This window comes from Prinia subflava, chromosome 14 (genome assembly GCF_021018805.1).
Source record: "Prinia subflava isolate CZ2003 ecotype Zambia chromosome 14, Cam_Psub_1.2, whole genome shotgun sequence".
NCBI lineage: Eukaryota > Metazoa > Chordata > Aves > Passeriformes > Cisticolidae > Prinia > Prinia subflava.
Genome location: NC_086260.1, coordinates 13,362,922 through 13,379,960, shown reverse-complemented (window position 1 = coordinate 13,379,960; position 17,039 = coordinate 13,362,922). Strand labels below are relative to the sequence as shown.

At 42.3% G+C, this 17,039-nt stretch overlaps 1 protein-coding gene across 11 annotated transcripts in view; it reads right to left on the bottom strand.

Annotated features, from left to right (window-relative positions):
- Positions 1 to 5,091: 5,091 nt before the first annotated feature.
- Positions 5,092 to 17,039, bottom strand: part of IQSEC1 (IQ motif and Sec7 domain ArfGEF 1) — a 260,347-nt gene continuing 248,399 nt past the window's right edge. For 10 of the 11 annotated variants that reach the window (XM_063411968.1, XM_063411969.1, XM_063411970.1 and 7 more), the window contains 4 exons: positions 14,293 to 14,454; positions 13,267 to 13,443; positions 6,986 to 7,035; positions 5,092 to 5,572 (listed from right to left, as the gene is read on the bottom strand). In XM_063411968.1, the coding sequence (XP_063268038.1) occupies positions 5,162 to 5,572; positions 6,986 to 7,035; positions 13,267 to 13,443; positions 14,293 to 14,454 (800 nt within the window). In that variant the 3' untranslated portion in view covers positions 5,092 to 5,161. The remainder of the gene's footprint in view (positions 5,573 to 6,985; positions 7,036 to 13,266; positions 13,444 to 14,292; positions 14,455 to 17,039) is intronic. The other variant, XM_063411979.1, reaches the window with a different exon arrangement.

The following is a 17,039-nucleotide window of genomic DNA, read 5'->3' as shown; positions in this document are numbered from 1 at the left end:
GTTGACTATTCCCACAAAATAATTCAAGAATCTCCTAAAATTCATAGAAAACAGAAGCAAGCACAGTATTCAGTTTAATTGCCAGCTGAGCATTTGCTTGGCCAGGCTTTACAGACACTGCAGTCCCTGAAATGCTGGAAGTGCACCAAGGTCAGAACACACTGGGATATCCCACAGGTGATTTTCCAATGTAACTGCAGGGTGTAATTCAAACCCTGGGAAGCCAAAGGATCCTTCTGGGCTGGAGACTGAGCACACCAGCACAGAGAGGAGGAGTAACTGGGCAGGACTTGCTCAGTGCTGGGGTCCAGGGCTCCCTGCCCATGCCCACAGAGGCACTGCCAGCTCCTGGGGGTCCGTGGAGCAGCCTTGGCCCTGGCCAGGACAACGGGAGCCCTCCCCAGGCAGGGCACAAAGGCCCTGGGCAGGAGCTCCTGAGGCCACCCGGGCTCAGCTGGACACAGCCCCCGGGCCACAAGGTCTCAAACCTGTCAGCACTGTCCAGGGGTTGGGAATTGTCCACCAGGGCTCTGCAGGGCCTCCCTGTCTGCACATCTGGCTGCTGGGTCACTGTCACCCTGTCTGCACATCTGGCTGCTGGGTCACTGTCCCCCTGTCTGCACATCTGGCTTCTGGGTCACTGTCCCCCTGTCTGTCTGCACATCTGGCTGCCGGGGTCACTGTCTCCCTGTCTGCACATCTGGCTGCTGGGTCACTGTCCCCCTGTCTGTCTGCACATCTGGCTGCCGGGGTCACTGTCTCCCTGTCTGCACATCTGGCTGCTGGGTCACTGTCCCCCTGTCTGTCTGCACACCTGGCTGCTGGATTCATTGCTCTTTAGCGACTCTAGAACCAAATTTATTGCAGCACCACCCCAAGCTGAGTGAGCAGGGCCCCAGACTCCACTCACCACCTCCACCACCTCATCTCCAGTCCCCAGCCCCTCGGAAGGGAGCAGGATAATTCCACTGCCTCAGTGGGGCAGGACTGGAAGGGATTTCCTTCATTTCAAACATGAAGAGTTGAAGCTCTTGGATTGCACAAAATGAGAAACGAGGAGTTTTAAATGATTTATTTGATTTCTCCACATGATCACAGTTATAGTTTTACATCAATAGGGTCTGTTACTACTTACAAACAGAATGCATATTAAAATGAAAGCACTCCTTTCTTCCCCAGAGTTACAAAAGGGGTCTCGAGCCTCCCCAGAACAGAAGCTTCTTGTAAGCATAATGATTTTTGAAGTCTTTAACAGTCTGCATTCAAGACCTAATTCTAACAGTTTAATACAACTCAAAGCTGATTTAAGTTCCTAGCAGGAGATAGGCAACCTCAAAGTGACTGCAGACTGATAGTAATGCTAATTTACACACTATGTACAATTTAGAGAATACTCTATTCCCCCTACTGGTCCCATTTTCACCACCCCCTTTTCTCTTTTCCAATTTGAATCTTGTTATTGGTTCCACTTTTCTTTGAAATATATACACGAGAATCCATTTTGCAGGCAAGAAGTGCGATGGTATTTTACAAGGGAACAGCAAAATGCATGCTTAACTGCAGAAAACACACAGCTTCATATGGAACAGCAAGTCAACATCTAGAGATTCAGTGTTTAAATATCTGCTGACTCTTTCAGCTCATTTTATCAAGAAACAAGAGGCTTCTGCTGCATGCAGTACATGATGGGAAAATCATTCTACACTGTATGTTAGACTCTTTTCTTTTTAGCAATACAAGACGCACATTATATTAGGATGAACTTTGATTTTTTGGTTTTTTTTACATTGTTTTACATTTCATTCTTAACTTAAAAAAATAAAACCCCCAAATATATATTTGATTGTTGTCCCAGAAAAGATTTTTTGTGTTGTTGCCACACCTTCGTTCTTTCCATTTCCCTTTCATTTGTTCCAATCAGCATTACTGCTTTGCCTCATTGTTTATGGGAAGAGAGAACCACGGTCACTCTCTGCAGTTCTGTACCAGTTTGGAATTGGCAATGGCATCTGAGAAAAAACCCTCACCGTTCTACTCCTGCCTGCAGGCTGAAGAACTCTTTTTAATTCATGTTTTTGAGCCCAAGTGCTGGAATTTTCCTATTCTAGGCATGACCCACGCTACTCTAAGCAACTGTTGATCAAGGACGGAGTCAGAGAGGATTTTACTACACCCTAAACAAGCAGCAAAGGTCTGGAGACTTGTGCTGACACCAAGACACCTTTGTTTGGAGAACACAGAAACACACAGTCTAAGAAACAAAACAGAACAAAACTAGGGAAAAAAAAGTCAAGTCCACTGCTTCTCCTCATTGTCTGGAAAGAAGAGTTTCCAAATGCTGTGCTCTCACGTGAGCAGTTCTGGTTTCCAACCAGCCCAAATGATCTGTGATTTCACACTCTGCGTGCCCAGGGAGGCACAGCCTCTCCCCAGTGTCCCTGGCACCACGTGGAAATGTTTCTGTGCATGCACGTTTGTGACATCTCAACATTTTGGTTCACAAACACATTGATTGAACATGGAAAATCAGTGGTCAGGCACTCAACTGTGGCTTACTGTTTAAGTACAGAATATTTAAATGTAACTCTAATTTAAATGAATGAAAAGGGTTTTTAAACATAAAGCAAATGTGGATCTGGGAGATTTAACATCTTCAGTGTTAATCAACACAGCGAGTCAGATTTTCCTCTCCACTGCTACTGCATGTTCTGCCTTTATTCCATATACAGAATTTTACTTCCATCACGTCTCTGCATCTGAAACAAGCACAGACCCCGTCACCCAGTGAAGAGGAGCTTTCTCACCTCTGTTTTAATTAAAAGATGCAGTTTCTGAGAGATGTTTGCACCTAAATGGTTCTTTATCTTTTCTGGAACAACCTATAAATTACAGTTAGACTCTACTATTGGTACAGATGTATGAAGAAAAGCCTACATATTGAAATATGTTATCACTTTACTTCAACTAATATCAACAGTAACACTGATATATTTTGCAATTATACAATATGTAGAGTGTAGCCTCACACTAATAACATTAGATGACATGCAGACAGTTCTACTTTCCCTTATAAGAACAGTATATATTTTTGAAACTGCAAGGAACAGAGCCTCAGGGGACCCTCGAGCCCTCTTAAGGTAAGAACTTAGAACAGAATGAGAGATACAGAAAAATAATAATCACTTGTTTTCTTCTCATGGAGATCATTCCGAGGAGAAGGAGCGGAAGGGGAAAACGAATTGCACGTGTGTGAAACAAAGGTGGACTGCTGGAAACAAAAGGCTAAACTCTAGATTGCTGTATTTGCTCTCCGTGGAGGTGAACAAAGTGCTCAGTTTGCAGTTTTGCTGGTATTGTGGTGTCCGTGGTGTGAAAGGGAAAAAAATGACTGAACCTCTCCCATCCTCCCCACGCCAGAGATGCCGTGGGCAAGCCAACGTGACAGGTCACTCTGTTGCTCCCACGTCCTCCTAATTTGGGACACTTTTATTACTGTTACACAGAAACCCGACTGGTTGGAGCTGAGATTATTTTACCCATCTCTTACTGGAACTTTCTGCTCATCCTCTTCAAGGTTTGCTTTTAGGCTGGTACAGTTTTGCAGTAGTGATTCCTTTGTCTCTACTGTTTAGGTGTTAAGTCCTTGCAGTGGCTCAAAGTGCTGAAACTACAAAGTAGGCGCCATGGATAACTTTGTACAGGATTTGGGGATACAAATTGTAGAGAAATTTGCAAATGGTTTGGTTACAACACATAAGCAACAACAGCACAGCCTATTGTTATGTGATGTCTTGCAGCTAACTGGACTATGGAAGTGAGGGTTTGAGCATAAACTCAGCCTGCTGAGTGCTGGGTGCTTCAAACTAACAAATGTGATGAGTAAAAATGGTAAAGCCACTTCGTTGCTAGCACATGGCTACATGGAATTACAGATTTTTAATTTTTTTTAATATATATATATAAAAACCCTATACTAAATTCTAAAACAAACCTTCAAGTTTTAGAGCACTTCCACTGGAAACACTCTGGACTAGAATTCAGCTTCGCTGGGGGTAAAAATGAGAAATTATGGAACCAAAGTAGCTGAGAAGGATGGAGGTTTGCCATTTTCATGTTTGAGATGAATGTTTTTGCAGTGTTTACATGCACCTGGCGAACTCTTCCCGTGTGCTCGTTCAATCCATATGCTTACAAAAGAAATGTGGATCATGTAAATTCACAGTTATCACAGCCTTTAAAGTGTCTAAGAACTTGTGTGACCAATGCCTGGAGGTGCCCCCTGGTAAGAGAGCACCCTCCATTGCTACGGAATAATTACTGCATCTTAACGAGTTTGCTTACCTGAAATAGCAGAGCAGCTCTAATACTGATTACGTATGATATCATCGTGTTAATAAAATAAGGATTTATACAAAGCAGTATTGGACTACGACATTTAAATGCTATGTTACTTGGCACGTTTAGTAATGATTGCTTAGAAATCTTAACAAGTCCGGGGGACTCGTGATGAAAATATTGAAATGTTTGAAATTGGTTTCTAACGTTTAATGTTTTTGGTCTACTCTTTCATATGCTATTCATCTATTATACTGTCCTATCAAGTAAGTGGAATTCCTTGTAAAGTCTATATTGCTAGTTTTGTGGACTGAAAAAATTTTCTTTCCAAGCACAAATGTTAACTATACAGTATATATATATATTTATATGTATATATTTATATTATATAAAGTTTACTTACGTACTTTCATCAACCATATCAGGTCTACTTATTTTTTTTGCCCATTGAGAATAAAAGAGCAAGAATGCAACACTTGGTTCTGTCTCACTTTTTTCCCTGTTTTTTTCCATAGGCTAACTACTTGTTATGAGTGTAAAACTGTCCGGGGGTCGGGTGTAAAAGGTGGCTTTCCTCAGATTCAGCAAGCAGCACGTTTTCAAGGCAGGTTTGGACATCTGAGCTAACCAGCCGGTGGTGAACGTCTATCCGGTGGGTAAGTAAAACCAGGGTGGCCTGGGCTAACTGCAATTCTTTTATTTAGTACCGGCAAGCCTGGAAGCTCACTGAACCTAGGTACAAACTGACGCTGTGGGTTGTTGCTTCCCGCAGGTGCCTCTGCAGCCGGGTTTAAAACCAGAGCAGCGCCGAGGAGGGCGTGCAGGCCTAGACTATGGTGCTGATGCCGCTGTGTTTGGGCTTGGTGCCGGCGGGCGGCGGCGGCGGCGCGTGGTGGTGCGGGGCGTGGTGCGCGGCGTGGTGCGGCACGAAGGCGCCGTGGCCGTGGCCGTGGCCGTGGCCGTGGTAGGGGTGCGGGTGCGGGTGCGGGTGCGGGGGCGGGTGGTAGTGGTGGTGGTGGTGGTAGGGCGGCGGGTTCTGGTGGCAGTACGGGCCGTGGTGCGGGTGCGGCGCCGCCGCGGCCTCCGCGTGGCTCTGCGAGGGGGCCTTGCCCCTCTTGCCACCGAACAGGGACCCTAGGAGTGAGGAGGAGTTGGGCATAGTCTGGTGAGGGCGAGATGGACACTCTCGGGTTGATGTCGCTCTTCGGCGCATGTGAGGACTGCTAATGATGGACCCCTAAAAAGAAATTAATAGAAAATAAAAATTAAAAAAAAAATCTTCGAAGTGTTCGAAAAGGAACAAAAAAAATAAAAAGGAAAAAAAAAAAAAGTTCACACTGACCCACAAACTCCTCCTTTAGGGTTCACATGGGTGGATTATGCCAAAGAGTTCTAGGGGAAATTTTATCTCTGCCTTCCCTAAGTTGCCAATGGGGCACTCGTGCCCTTCTCAGGGGACGTTAAACACTGAGTGATTTTCTCTCAGTACTTTGACATCCAAAGACATGACTTTAAATTTTAAAAAATGTCACGGAAGAGTAACATGATATAAAACCTACGAGTGTGTTTTTAAAGGAAAAATACATCTTAAAATACTGCAAAAAATCACATACTTGCTTTTTTACCACAAAAAAGAAAAAAAAAAAGGCGCTACATTAAATTCAACCTAAAGAGTTAAACACAGAGCAGCAAATATTACAGTTACAGCTCAGATTTTAAAATGGTATTTAATCTTTATTTATAGTAGTTTTCCACTACTACAGTGACAGTGCTGCTTCTCAGGCCTACCTCTGCTACCTCTGCATTTTGTGTTAAATGGAACCGTACCATTTTTGCCACTAAGATTTCTATGTATTAGAAATTATTGTATTATTCTGACCTGTGGTCCAACATTCTCTATTATTTAGCCTGGAATTTAGTTGTTGGAAGTTCAGGGTTTATATTTTTAACGAGTCATGGGATGCAACAGTACTTAGGCAAAGTGTGCTAGATTTAAACTGCAATCTACCTAAAGCAAACACAAAATAAACACCAAAAAAACGGAGAAAAAAAAAGAAAAAATCTGCAAGCTGAATTCAGAGACATGAACAGTATATATAAATGGTTTGAAGATGAATGAAATCTCATGAAATCCACATTGAATTCACCTATCTGAATAATTTTTTTATCCTCCCATGCCCTATCTGTGCAATTCCATGGTGTCATGACTGCATACATTTAGCAATTGAACTCGAAAATAAGCAATGGGGATGGTTGAGCATGACAGTCAATAGTTGTAGCTAAATATCAAACAGCAAGAACAGTGTACTTGGTAACAAAGAGCAAGTGGGCTTTTAAGCTGGGACCAGACTGAAATGGTGGCAAAAGGACACATCATATCCATTTAACCATGCTTGCAGGAACAAAGGGAACAAGGTTAGCTCAAACCAAAAACGGCATTGCTCTAAAACAAGCTGTCAGTGCTTTGTAAGCTGGAAGAATACAGAGTGAGTAGCCTAGGCATGCATTTTATTCGTGGCAGGCAGGTTATATATATAAATATATATATATGTTAGAAGAAAAAAGAGCAAAAAAATATGTATGTATATAAAAGAAAGGTTTGAAATGCACATCATCACATCCAGCTAGACATCAGGAGCTTCCTACTTACTTCCATATTGCTGTCTAGCGATCCTGCACTGCTGCGTCGCCCACGCTTGCCTGCCCAGGACATGCAACAGCAGAGATTAGAGACTGCGACACGACCGGCGCCAGAGCTGCGGCCCCGCACAACCCCTCAGCTTTAGGGCCAGCAGGGACTGCAACTCTCTGCACCTGCCTGGCTTCTCAGGGCTGGAGTGGCAATTTGGAGGGTGCTTGTTGTTGGGGATCGACTCGCACGAGCGGGGGGTGATTTTGGATTTTTTGGTGGATTCGCACAATTCTTGAAGTTCGCGTGTTTGAGCAGCTGGGTTAGCGCTGTGGTTGTGATGCTGGGCAGCAACGGCTTTAAATGGTTTGGTGTCCTGGAATCTAATCGGCCATGAAGGGGTTTTTTTTTCTTTAAACATTGAGATATATTGTGGGGTGGCATTAACTGAAATGCAAAATTTAATGTTGAAGTATTCTGAACTTCAGTGTGGGGCACTTTGAGGGGCATCGTTTTTATCACTTCATCGGTTTTATCACTTCATCAGTTTTATAATTTCATTGATTTTATCACTTCATCGATTTTATCATTTCACTGATTTTATCGTTTCATCGATTTTGTCACTTCATCGAGTCTATCACTTCATTGGTTCTATCACTTCATCACTTTTATCATTTCATCGATTTTATCATTGCAATTTCAGCTTTGAACCTCAGTGGATTTCATACAATCTTCTTTCATGAGGTTTAGAAAAACTAAACTTAATTTTTGATCAGTAAATCTGGAATCTGTCTTGACATTATGGCTAGATTTTGTTTGTTTAGCTGTGCAGTGCTTTATCTTTAAGCATGTTGGATTTGTACTCCAACAGTCTCAAATTGCAAAGACTTTTCCCTAAACCCCCACGTGAAACTCCAGACTGTTTGCCTAAAGAGCCAGAACACCTCAGTGGCTGTCTAGGACACAGGATCCCAGATTTTCTTTCTCACTTCACAGCAGAGAAAATAGCATCTGGCTGCAGTGGAAACAGGGATTTTTAGAAGACAGCTCGTGGAGCTTTGTTTTGCAAAGTTTCAGAATACTTTTCTGGCAGGGTGTAGGAACAAATCTGAGCTTTGAGGAGGCCTCAGGTGCTCAGAGCTTCCCTAAAATCTGCAGGGCTTTAGAAACCAAAGCTTTCTCTGCACTCTCTCCTTGCTTTCCTGCAAGGCCAAATATCAAAGACAATCTCCACCCTGCACTGGTGCCCTGCTGCCTTCAGAATCTTCTACTCTGAGAGGTGGCTTTGGGGGAGAATGTCAGGATTTGAGCATCACTGAAGCAATTAGTGACATACCCTCACCACAGACACCCCAAATGCACCTGGGATCAGAACCAGGGAGCACTGGAACTGCTCACAGGACAACTCAGACTACCCAAAGGATCAGTATGACCAAAACCTACCACCTACTGGATTTATAAGCATTACATTGACCTGGTTGGTCACAGGACACTGCCCTGAAACAAGTTTCTCGTAAAAGCTACAGTTCCAGGCTACTGGAACATTTTCCCCTCTTATGAAGGGTTGCTCCCCAGTACAAACCCCTCTGCAGTGACATTAAATTGAGGGGAAGGTGTTTGTGGTCAAGGGGTTGTGTTTGACTTGTAAAATTCATTGGGATTTGGAACAATTCCCCTGGATGGGCTCTTTGTCAAAAGCTCACTGCTTTATCTCCTGCTGCAGTTTTAGCCTCAGCCAAACCAGAGCTCAACTATCTTATGAGCCCTCCAAGAAAACCTGGGTTTGAAAATCCCTTATTTTGACTGCTAGTCAGGCTTTGATATTTTTCTGCTCTGATAACGGGATTAGTACTGATTAACACTCCAATCACTCCTGCTTGCTGATGCAAACACACTGCGGCAGCCACCTCGAACTCGGCAGTCAGGGTTGCAAATAAGACTGACACGGGGCATTAAACGTGGCCAAAAATGAAGGAGAACACAACAATCCAATGCCTTTTGCATATGGCAGGAGTCACAGTCTGATCAAATAACCACGGACACAGTAAATACGGACAGAGAGCGACAGATGGAATTTTGCTCAGAATAACTTCAGGGCAGAGTAGTACTTGCAAAGCCAAGAACAAACAGAAAAATCCTGCTTAAAATGCCTGTAATTTCCTTCAGATAGGCACTATCACTGTCCAGAGGCTTCGTTCATTTTCTTAAAAACAAACTGAACCCAATTCTGTGCTGTCATGCAGTGTGATGGGAAGGCTACTCAGTAAATCCCCTGCAGCATTCCCCCTGCCAGTTTACTGTGTTTATTCCAGACTGTTCCCTGGTCTTTGGGACGGCATCCCATCCCAGAAATGCCTCCCTAGAGCTCCAGCCTTCACATGCATCCCAGGGAAATGGTGATTCTCGACTAGAACTGCATCTAAGATGTACTGGCAGCTGTGGTATAAAGCAAGGTGGTATTTATCAAATCTGAAGATTAGTTTTGCTTAATATATTATGCTTACTTTAAGTTTTTCAGGCTGTTAAAATGGGCTTTAATTGATTTTATATAATTAAATTTCAATTAATTTAACCTTATCTGTTAGATCTGAATAATCCCTGTAGGAAATATCTTTAACTTACACAAATGTAAGTTAAAGATATTTCTTTAACTTCATACATGAACATGCATTATATGGGGCCAAGGATATTACAAATTTTTAGTAGAAATAGGAAGTGATTACAAGACTTTTACAAACTTAACCATGCCAAAAGAAAACTGAGCTTCATTAATAAAAGCCATTGCACCTTGCAGAATGGATGTGTGGTGATCTCCCAGCTCAGGCTGCAGATCAGCTCAGGACAGGGAAATATTTCTCACTGCTGCTCTGTAGTTCTTGAAACTCTTCTGGGCCAGTGAGATAATTGATAGCCAAATATTGTATTATGATCTGGCTTTGTGTGTCTTGGGGAAAAAGTTTTAAATCAAATTACTCTCTCCAATTATTAGAGAGGCCACTTTTGAGGGGGAAAAGACTCTTTGTCACCTTGACGTTTTCATCTTGTTTTCTGTGTGAAACAGGTATAGTCTTAAGATCTCACAGTGAAATAGAATTATTTTAATCCTGGAAATACTTTTTGTTCAGTTTTGAAGCAATCTTTTTTGGTCTGTGGCTGTTTTAGACAAGCCCAGCTCCCAATAAAAGGAACCACTGTACCACTCTCACTTGGGCAGTACAGCCTGGCTGTGCCAGTTGTGGGATACTGGGGCAAACAAGTAAATTGCAATTTTTAAACCAGTTCAGTGTGTAAATATTCCCACCTTACAGTTTAGGGATGTGGGAATAAAGTCTGAATTCCACTATAAACTCAGTGTAAAAGCACTGGGTCCCCCAGCAACTCAAAGTGGCTGGAATTCAAATTAAAGAACCTAAAATCAGTCTAGAAAAGTGGGAGGAATGGAATGGGAAACACAACCAATCCAATCCTTCCTGCTCTGCTTTAGTGACCAAACCATTCGTCCTGTGGAGCACTGGCCATGAGGGGACATCACACTTTTCCCATCTTTCTGTAAACTCATAAAACTCAGCTTTAGATGCATTAAAATTTGTCTGGCTTCTAATATTTTAATACAAATTAAGAATTTCAAAGTCTGGAACAAATAAATTCAGTTCTTCCTTGACTATAGCTCAAGAAAGTGCAATATAAATAATACATTTCTCTTTGGAGAAAAAATAAAGCCCTAAATATTTTTGACATAATTACATCTTGGAACACTTGGATGCCACATTCTGTTTTATATTCCATGGAAAGAACTGTCAATCCACAAGGAACAACAGCATCTCTCAGAGAAGAGATCCTCAGCACACCCTTTCCAGCTGGGAGTTGAGCTGTTGTGGCAAATTCATGGGACCACCCTCAGGAAAGGATTCCTGATGGACAAATCCTGCTTTTCTGTGCATTTCCAGCTCAGGAGGCAGAATCAGCCAGGGTGTCAGCATTTGTCAGCTCTCAGAAGCTTCTGAATCGTCACTCAGAGAAATTTAAAGTCACTTCCCACAGCCTGCATTTACTGGGATGTCTGGGGGACCGCAGTGGATTTTCTTAAATAGTTCTGTCATGTACCTGTGCAGCCAAATGCTCTTCAGTCACATTCCCAGTTAAAAATTTGGGTTTGCAATGTTCACTGGACATTTACCTGCCTTCCTGCATAAATATGCAACCAGGCCATTTTCTCATGTTATTAGATTTAGATTCTCATGTTTGTTAGATTTATTTCTGACGAAAGGTAGAAAGGGTCTCTCTAAAAATCCACTTTCCTACAGCCCACACACTCCTGTTCCTCCTTCTTGTTGATCCTGTGTTTCATCCACAAAAGGACTCGAGGCAACCTAACTGAGTCCTGTTTTAGAGAAGCAATTTGGGATAATCACTGGGGTGCAGTATCTTCCTAGCTGAAAGAGATTTCTTTCCTTTTCTATGGATCACTTCTCCCGCATTAAAAATAAAATTAGCCTCACATGGAAACTATCCCCTGAGAGGAGGCAGGAAAGATAAGCATCATCTCCCTGAAGTCACTCCACCAAATAACAAAGCAAATAACAGGCAGGTCATTTCTCAAGTCAGTTGCACTGCACAAGACCAAACAGAAGCTCTCCATAATTCTCAGCTATTTCAGGTTAAAATTAAGTTTAGTTGGGTTTAACAAACTCATTGATAAACCCTGCAGTCTGTGAGTGATTTGTACTTTTTGTCATGGAAAAAGGTTATTTTCAGTAATAAGCATGCCCGTTGTAGGCATGCCCTGTGAAATGTGTTTGTGATTACAAATGCTGGTTTGTTGAATTAAACCCATAATATGAATTCAAATACATGGCAGTGTTTGAAAGAGAGGGATGAGTAATTCTGATGGAATGAAAAAATTAGTCAGAAATCACATTTGGGGTGCAGATACCCACTGAACTCACATATTAACAATATGGTAGTTCTCATTCTAATGAAATAAAACCGAAACAGAAAAGGATGATGGAGTATCCTCAAATCTGAAAGATAAGAGTGGTGAAGACTAGGGCTTGATCTAAAATCCACTGGAGCCGAGCAAGCACCAAGATTCAACTTCAGCCTGATTTTGGATCAAGGGCCTAAGTCTTTTTAATGAAGCACATGGAGATGTGAGTATGAAAGCCTAAACAGAGAAGAAAAGAATTGAAAGAGCTCACTCTCTACATATTTGTATGCACATACACATACCCACAAAACACAGGCTATCATTTTACAACCATTTTATTTATTGCAGCATAGCTAAAATATCTTATCTAGTTCAAGAAGGGAAATGGGTAAGAGGTGTCAACTACCAAAGATATACAGAATATTGAAATTATGACTACACTGTACATCATCGCTGCAGTTGAAAGAACAAAGCAGAGTATGCAACACAGCCTATGGACTAAAAAACAAATAGTTAAAAAAAGAGAGCTGCTACTGTCCCTGGAAGTACTTTCTGAACAGTGGACATGGTGTTCAGATAAGAGTTCTTATCAGTGACAGGAATCTTTAACACTGAAAGATTACATGGCTATGCCAGGTGTGAGGCAAAGCATCAAATAAAAACATGTCCAACTTCTCTTGGCTTGCTTTGGCTAAAAAAATCACACCACCACTGCTTTCCAGTCTTTAATCAGTTAATAAAACTGAAGACACATCAGTGGCTTTGTGGGCTATCAGCACTCTTGTCCACCAGGGCTTCTTTGGTTTTACTGCCAAGAGTACTTCACAACAACCTCTTTGTGCAAGAACTAGGAGCTGTGTCTGAGTTACAAACCAAGAGCACCAGGGACACACTGAGTGCCACAGCTCTAGAGTTTAGTGGGCCTTCACTCCATTTCATTCATCCAGGTGGTAGCACAGGTACACTTGAGCACAGAACACACAGAAAGCGCTCGTGACACAGAGACCAGGAGCCTTCCTTCCCTTTCTACGCCTACTCTATCAGGAGGAAAAAGCAAAGTAGATGAAAAAAAAAGAAAGGAAAACTAAGTGAATTATTCCTAGCACAAGTCGATCGTTTCTGTTTCATTAAAAACTTAGTTTTTCCTCTGTCTTCACTGTCCTTTAAAAGTTTCTATACCAACCTACAACGGCTTAAACGCTTTCAAACAGCGGCCGCTTAACAGAACAAGGGTAAAAAACAAACCAAATTAACCACGAGAGGGGGAAAGGAGCTCTTTGGGAGTGTGAGATCCCAACCCCGCTATTTGTGGAGGCGCAGGGCGAGGCGGTGGAGCAGCGCTGCATGCGGAGGGCAGGAGGAGAGCGGCGCTTACCTGCTTCGGACAGGTCCCGCAGGGAGGAGCTGAGCGCGCTCCGCTTGAGCCCCTCGCCGCCCGCGTAGCTGTCATCCAGGCACGGCCGCGGCAGCGTCCCGTTCCCCGAGTCCTTCTTCAGGCTGGAGCACTGCGACATGCTGGGCCGGACCACCCCCTTCTGCTTCTCCAGCTCGGCTGCAACACACACGGGCGTCTTTCAGTGGGGGTTTGTCGGGATAAAAGGAGCGAGAGCATCCCTGTGGCTGCAGGGGAGGGAGAGCCAGGGGCAGCTTCACCCCTCTAGCAGGAGCTGCGTGTGGAGCAGGGGCTCTCTGGAAAAACGGGGAAAAATTCCACGGAACCACCGACAAAATAGATCAGTTTGGACCACAGTTTCCTTATTGACTACTGGAATTGCAGCATGGAAATGAAGACAGATTCAATGAAGCTTACTGGAAAGGAATTTCAGTATGAAGTAAATTACCCCTAAAATTCTTGATGTAATTTATGATACCAATCCCAGATCCATCTGTCCTCTGTCCAAATTAGCCCTAAAATCTTACTGGAATTCATACTGCCAATCACAGATCCAGCTCTCCTCTGTCCACATTATCCCTAAAATTCTTGCTGTAATTTTTACTACAAATCACAGATCCAGCTCTCCTCTGTCCACATTATCCCTAAAATTCTTGCTGTAATTTTTACTACAAATCACAGATCCAGCTCTCCTCTGTCCACATTATCCCTAAAATTCTTGCTGTAATTTATACTGCAAATCACAGACCCAGCTCTCCTCTGCCCATTGTTATTTGCAGCTTGTCCAGGATAAATTCCACTGCAGCTACACTGCAGTAAATAGGAGTCAATGAACTCAGCTGGGGCTTAAGACATTATTAGGTTTTTCCTACTCCTCAAGGCAAAGTCATGGAAAAAGCCACATTATTTTGAACTTTCAGGGAGTTATACATGTGTTATACACATATTCAGAATTTCCTTATTTTGGTTAGCTGGAAAATGCTCCATTCTATGTACCTTTGTACTTACACTCTATTCTGTGCTTTTCCATTTCTTGAACTTCTGCAATTGATTCCCTCAAATCATCTGTAAACTTCTTCCTGTCCTGAGGATTTGGTGCATTGAAATTTATGAGCACTTTGATATCTGCTCCTGGAACAGCTGACGTGAGCCGAATGCCATTGGGATAATCTGGAAGAAAAAGGCAAGAAAAACTGAGCTCTGATTATTACAATTACTTTTCTTTTAATAAAAATACCCACCAAAACGGAAAGCTTTTTATTAATATTACCACAGAGGATACAAAGTCAGAGGAATAAAAGTCTGACAGCACAAAGTTAGAATAAAAATCCCTAAGGTATACTAGAACAGCTTAACTGCCAAATACTGAACAAATACTGAGAGATATCTTTATGTAGCTGCTACCCTTAAGGTACAATATATAATAATATCAAAAGAGCAGAAAAAAATGAAAATCTAAGAGGATAATTTTTTTTCATGGAACAGATCTCATCACCTACCTTATCCACTTGTGACCAAAATTTTGCTGAGTGTAAAGGCTACTTGAAGACATTTCAAATGCTACAAATTATTTTTCACTTTTAACTCACCATTTGCAGGAAGACAAACACACAAACACAAACAGGTACAGATGTAGTATTTTCTATTGGATTGTGCTCCCTGTACATCCTACTTTCCTTTTTTTCTTTTCAATAAAGTTAAAAGTACCTGTGAAATCACACACTGAAGAAGCAAAAGGACTGATTTGCTTTTTTCACCCTTCTTTTGACCTATATTATGGACTTTATTATTAAAAGCAAGATTTTTCAGGAAACTATCCTTGCCTCTTTTCTAGGTATACTTCTGAAATTTTAACAGCTGGTCAAAACTCTCCTGGTTGGGGCAGAAGGTTTATTTACAGAAAGATACTCAGAATGAAAATATGTTCTGCTCTAGGAAACAAATCAGTCTTTGCTTGAAGCACAGACCTGGAGCAATGGGTGTCAGCAAACCCCAACGTGTGCATTTTAACTCAGTGTTTTCTTTTACTCAGCTGCCTCCCCCTCTTGGTTTGCTAAAGCTCTCAAATATTTACTTCAGTATTTGAGCCCAAGCTCAAGGGCTCCCGTGTACTGAAACCTCCCTCCTCAAGAGCCAGCAGATGAAGTGAGGCACTCCCTCCCTCAAAGCCATGAGGTTTCAACAAGACTTCAACAAAAACTATTGAGAAACCAGTGCATGTGCTTGGCTTTTTTAGGGTACCTTAACTTTGGCTTTTTTAGGCTACCTTAACTTTGGCTTTTTTAGGATACCTTAACTTTGGCTTTTTTAGGATACCTTAACTTTGGCTTTTTTAGGGTACCTTAACTTTGGCTTTTTTAGGATACCTTAACTTTGGCTTTTTTAGGGTACCTAAATTCCCAGATTAAAGCTGCAAATAAAAGTGAAGCAAGTCCATTTACAGTCTTCAGGGGAAATAGAGCACCTGCCTCGAGGCTCAAATGGTCCTGAGGGGAGGGAGGGAGGAAGGATCTGGGACTTTTGCTGGGGTTTGCTGTCAACCTGACACAGAACAGCCACGGGGTCCCAGTGCTGGGTAGGCTCAGGTGGGATGTTGGGAACACTGGCACAGGGAATGCAGCAAACAGCTCTGAACCGCTCCAGGGGAAAGAATAAAAACGGTTACAAAACCAACCAAGGAAACCTGGCAACCCCAAAGTCACCGGGGCTGCCCCCACATATGAGCCAAGAAGGAATTTCCACATGACAAACACAAATTTTCTTACCAGAGGTACTTCTCTGCACTGTATTGATCAAGGAAATACCAGGAAACCCTCCCATCAGAATTTCCTGGTTTCAGTCACACTCTCTCCTAATTGGCTCCCCCTCTATATTTTGTTAGTGATTTTGACTGAAAATGGAAAATGCACTTCCCTTATGGCCTATTTATTTACTAGAGATATGTGACATTGTTTTCCCTTTTGGAGCTCATCCATCCCTCAACATAATTGACTTCTATCATTAAACGTCAATTCTTCTATCACCAGTGCCAGTCATTTGTTCAACCTCACCAGCAGCCAGAGCAATATTTTTGTTGCTTCTGCTTTAGCCACACTGACTTTTATTCCCTTGAAACCAGGGAACAGCTGCTCCACACAGAGTTACTGATGGCTCTGGCCAAAACAGCCCAAAGCTTGCTGGGGACAGGGGAGACCAAGAATATTGAATTTTACAAATCAATACTTCTCTTTCCCAACTGGAAAATTGTGCATCCCACCTAAGAGGCACCACTAAGTAAAATCTGTTCACTGATCCACTGCAGTGAATTCAACTCAGAAGCCTTCCTGAGGTGCCTCAGTTAAAATGCCTCCACTGGAAGGAATCCGATCCTTTACCTCTTGTTTCACTACAGATATTTTTATATTTATTTGATTAGTGTTTCTACTTAGCATGATAATATTTTATAAAATATATTTTATTTAACATGCCATCAGAGAATAATAAATCCTTCTATTGTTAGTAGAATCCAGGATTGATGTATTTGGCCTTCCCCTCCAAAATAGAATTTTATTTCATATAATGTGTTCACAAGAGAGAGAGTATGCATGTGTAAGCACAGAAATAATCTGTGAGCTCCAAAGCTGCTGTGAGCTCTGCAAAACCTTCTCTTTGGAAATCTCCAGAGGCTTTGACTTAGTAACAGCAATGGATTTTTAGGGAGCACATTCTCAAGGACAAGGCAAAACTAAGAACCTTCCATGTGAGAAAAGCACAGG